General features: G+C 33.6%; 1 protein-coding gene across 1 annotated transcript; it reads right to left on the minus strand.

The window, feature by feature from the left end:
* LOC101494882 (uncharacterized) lies at positions 1–4,715 on the minus strand. The gene is made up of 3 exons (XM_004493990.3): positions 3,831–4,715; positions 1,555–1,723; positions 1–672 (listed from the first exon to the last, which is right to left on the minus strand). Exons 1-3 carry the CDS (start codon positions 4,596–4,598, stop codon positions 215–217), a joined length of 1,395 nt encoding a protein of 464 aa, XP_004494047.1. The 5' UTR covers positions 4,599–4,715; the 3' UTR covers positions 1–214.
* Positions 4,716–5,025: the final 310 nt, after the last annotated feature.

Raw genomic sequence — 5,025 nt, forward strand, 5'->3', positions numbered from 1 at the left:
TCATTCTGTAACAACAATATTTAAAGGAGAATTCTCCAATGGAAATAACACATTTTACCAATAACAAATTCTGAGTTTAACATAAACCTCTCATTTCTTTAAACCATTTCAGAGCAGAGAAATAATCTGCACTTGTATAGAGGCAACAAAACTTATGAATTGATTTAATAAAATTTTCCCCACATGCTCAGACTTAATTAAATTGTTGATCAACTTATTGATTTTCACTTTTACAACCATTCACAAGTATTCTCTTCATATCATCGACTATTCCTTGAATTTGCTCTCTTGAATGAAGCGGGGAAGGATATATACAAGCACAATCCAATTTTCCATTCCGTACGGTGTCAAATATGGCTAACGAAGGGCCAACACCATGGGCGGAAGAGCAACCCACATAGTCTACCAATCCAAGCTCTTCGTGCATTTCAGTGGAATCATCAACGACAAGGTCTTCAAATACAGAGATCAATGCAGTTCTAAGGGAAGACGACGGGGTCAAACCAGGGTTATCTATGGCTTTGCACATGAGGAAGTTCAAGTCAGACATATCTGAAAAATGCTTGTTACACTTCACAGCATTTGCAAAGGATGTGTAGCTTCTCTTCGCCAACTCCCATAAGGTTTCTCCACACACATCATGAGTGTTTAAAATGGCAGAATGGTAAAATCCTGAGCGAAACAACAGATAAATAGGCAAGAATGTTAAACTTTTGCTAAACATTTTAAAAGGTATCACATTCTATTTCTATCGGTATGCTTGTATAGTGAATAATTAGAAATTTCCAAAATTTGGAGGCATGGTTATCAAAACAAGATTCAAATTGTGAATCAGAAGACCTATATTCTAAATTGTGAATCAAAACTAATTGTAAATTGTAAGATACATTACCAATGAAAATATGACATTTTTAAATAAAAACACATGAACAAACCTAAAAGCTAATATATCATCTACTTGAACAAATCTAATATCTATTATTCTATATCCAAATCCTAACAAAGTGACTGGCTTACTATACAAAGTTGATATCTACACTAAGTTTAGTAGTGATTCATTAGAATGTATTAGGATTCATCATAATGAACCAGGATTTAAGATGATATTCATGCTTAAAATAGATTGGTATCAATTATTCTATATCCAAATCCTAAAAAAGTGACTGGCTTACTATACAAAGTTGATATCTACACTAAGTTTAGTAGTGATTCATTAGAATGTATTAGGATTCATCATAATGAACCAGGATTTAAGATGAGATTCGTGCTCAAAATAGATTTGTATCGATTAGTGTTAGTTTTGTATCGAATTAAGATACAATCACATGTATCGTAAGATACTGATAACCATGTTTTGGTGCTACCCAAGTTCACTAATTTTGCTAATTTGTCTAAAAGCAGGAACCTAATTGCTCTACAAGATTAAGCTAATTGCATTGCTAAATGATCAGAACAAGTTTTTGTCAACCAGTCATGCTGCATAATGTCAAAGTACCAGCAATATAACTAAACAATAAAAAATTGGAACAAAAATTACTTGAAACTAATGCATACCACAATTGTTGCTGGAAAGTACTGGATCAAGAATTGGGCGACAATCAATGAGTGTTACTACAGCATACTTTTCTGTTTGATGATCAGGAAGGTGCTTTGAGGTCCATGCAGCAATCATTCCAGCTGCTGCAAGTGCCCCACAAAGTTTAATTCCTCTTGATTTGCATCCCTACATAATCTTGCATGCTTAACTTAATTCATTCAATTGCTAGATCATAGACAAAATGTAGGTACAGAATAGGATGTCATATCTATGAAATTTCGTAGCAACTAATTATACAACATTGGATGCATACCAAACAGATATAGCATTTTTGAAGAAACTTTTAGGAAACCTGGCTTCTTATGTTATTCAGTGCATAAAATTTCATTACAAAGATCCACAGATAAAAGAGAAGATAATATAAATTTGTACTCCAAGAAAATGACAGTTGATATTAGTTATAATTGGCAGCTATTTTCTCCCAAACCAAATATGAACTATCACTTTGTTTAGTTGATTGTAACTTAAATTTAGGAGAATCACCTAATACAGTGTGAATGTAAATAATCACTCTATAGACATCAAATAATTAAACATATGAAAATCAATGAATATTTATAAAAAATAAATAAAAAATCATCCCATATCACACACATCAAATTTTATTAAAACGAAAAGATAATATAATGATGTTGTCGTAGTTGTATTGGAGTTACATCTTGTACCCATATCACCATATCATCAATCAGCCTTTCCAGACAACGACCCCCTTACACAACCCAATACGTCTCTCCAATCATCTCATTTTTATTATTATTATTATTAAATAAAACAAAAACAGCAGACCTACCAGCACCAAGAAAAAGACACGTGAGAGTTTTGTTTTTATTATCTTTCTTTGAAAAATTGTTTTTATCATCTCTACAACTACAAGCATATATATACTCCCTCCATCTCGTTATTAATGTTTTATCTAAAATGATTGAGTTTAACTTAAAAAAATTTATATTGTCAATAAATAACAGTCAATCATATGCATCATTTTAAGAGTAGTTAAGATCAAAGTCAATTTTTTTTTTTTATTTGATGGTTATGATTGATTGATAATATAAAAAATCTGTAAATTGATGATGTGCATATAAATTCAAATCCAAAATATTTATTTGTTTCAAATTATGTCACTTTAAAATATCAATTTAATTTTTAAATACTTCTCCTTACTACTTTACTATTACGACTACTTTCAACTATTTCAATTAATAATGTAAATAATTTAGTTTTAATAACTAATATTTAAAAAAAAATGCATTGCCTATATAGACATTTTTAATGGGTGAGAGGGAATAAAAATAAATAAATAAATATTAGTTGGTGTCCAAAAAGGCTAATGTAGTGTAGCAGTGTGGGTGGGTGGGTGGGGGGACCATAATATAGGAAACATGGGTAAGGTTGAGGATAAAAGAGTAGGAAGACCACCCCAACACATTGATTAGTTTCAAATATAGAAAAACACTATGGGCAAATTCTAAGGTCCTTCATTGATGGTTCACCATGGACCGTACTTAACAACTATACTCGTATGAGACAGTGATCTGATTTGGTGTCGGTTTGACTAGATGAGTTTCGAGCGATGCATTTAGTTTTTTTTCTTCTTATTGAACTAATTTCGTACGTGTTTAAGCCGTAAAGACCAAGAGGACCATTCTAAAAAATGTCATCAATCTTTGTTAGAGATTTTTGTGACTTTTAAGTATTGGTGAACAGTGCATAAGCAATTTTAGTGTTCACCAATACCATAACGTTACTACAAATGAAATAAACACACATAAAAACCTAATGTTAATACAACATTTATATGTTTTTTGTAATACTTCGGTGATGTTAATACTTAATACAAAATCTAAATCATAAAAATGTACCCTAAAACTATTAAAAATATCCAAAAAGTCTTGAACATGATACTATATGACAAATTGACAACAACACACACTGTACATTTTGTATATGGTTTCAAAAAAAGATAGCTACTACTACTAGTTTGTAATTTTTGCATATGTAAATGAAAATAGAAGCAATGATGCTGTGACATATCTTAATTGATTAATTAGTTAAGTTTGATTGATAAGTTACACTTGCTAATTGACTATATACATATCTTGAATATAATTAACTCTCTCTATTATCATATTCATTCAATTTACTATTCTCTATTTTTCTTTTATCTATAACTTGAATAAAAAATTCTAATAAATGCATAATTTGAAAAACGTAAGAGAGAATGTCGGTGACTCACAGCTAACAAGCTCATAGTTTCATCAGCATTCAGTTGCAACCTCACCATCCTAGAGCTTCGTGGCGAATCAACATTCACAAAACTCAAATTCGAAAACCTAAACGCGTTAAGCGAGTAACCAAGCACGTCCAATCCACGCGCCCAAAACGGCTTATTCGTCTTCCCTTCAGGAATCAGATCCTCAATCGCCAAATTCACCTTCGCTTCTCTTCCGTCACCGCCATTTCTACCAGCGACAAGCCGCAACAGTTCCTTCAGCAGCGCAACCGCCGCAGCACGGTCGCACGATGACGTATGCAAACGGAGAAACACCGCGAACCGTTCTTCGCTAATCGTGTAACTGCTGGCGTACATAACGTCAGCGTCTCCTTCCTTAGGATCGCGCCACGTGTCACGGTTCATCTCGTGTTCGAGTAGAGCGTGGAAAGGGTCGATGAGATCGTTGGTTTGGGATTGGAGGATTTGGGAGGTTGATTGGAGATCGAACGATTGGATTTGGACGCTGGGATTCGGGGGTGTTACGAATTGGAAAGTGTTGGTTGTGTGGTCGAAGTGGATCTTTGAGCGGAGGATAGGATGGGAAATTTGGAGTTTGTGGAGTGCATTTTGGAGAAGAGGGATTTGTGGAGGTTTAGAGAGAAGGAGACTTAGGACGGTGGAGCCGGTGCCGCCTGGAACGGCTTTGCACCAACCGTATTCGGTGCCGCCGACGGGTCGGATAGTGGGCGTTTGTTGATTAAGATTCTCGCTATCGGGTTCTTGGGCCATGGTGCTATCTGGTTGTAGTGAATTAGAAGGAGAAGAGAGTGGAGTGTGTAATGAATGCTTCCGCACAGCACAGCACAGCGAGTTAAAATACACCGGCGCATCAGTCTCTAGCTCTTACGGATGACAATTTTGTTTTCAAAAATTAATTATAATTTTGGTCTATTTATTTTAATTAAATTATAAAAGTAGTTCTTCTATTTTATTTCTTCTCAATTTTGATTTAAAATAAAATTTTAGTTCAAAATTTGATAAAATTTCATTTTTTTATTTATTTAAATCACACAATGCCTCAAGATTTTTTGGTGCAACAATTTTACCTGAAATCTACGATTATAAATGGTGTGGTATGATTTGAAAAAATGAAACTTCATCAGATTTTGGACCAAAATTCTGTTTGTGACCAAAAATTGAGAGAAATAAAATGGGG

The sequence above is a fragment of the Cicer arietinum genome, chromosome 4 (assembly GCF_000331145.2).
Source record: "Cicer arietinum cultivar CDC Frontier isolate Library 1 chromosome 4, Cicar.CDCFrontier_v2.0, whole genome shotgun sequence".
NCBI classification, from domain to species: Eukaryota; Viridiplantae; Streptophyta; class Magnoliopsida; order Fabales; family Fabaceae; genus Cicer; species Cicer arietinum.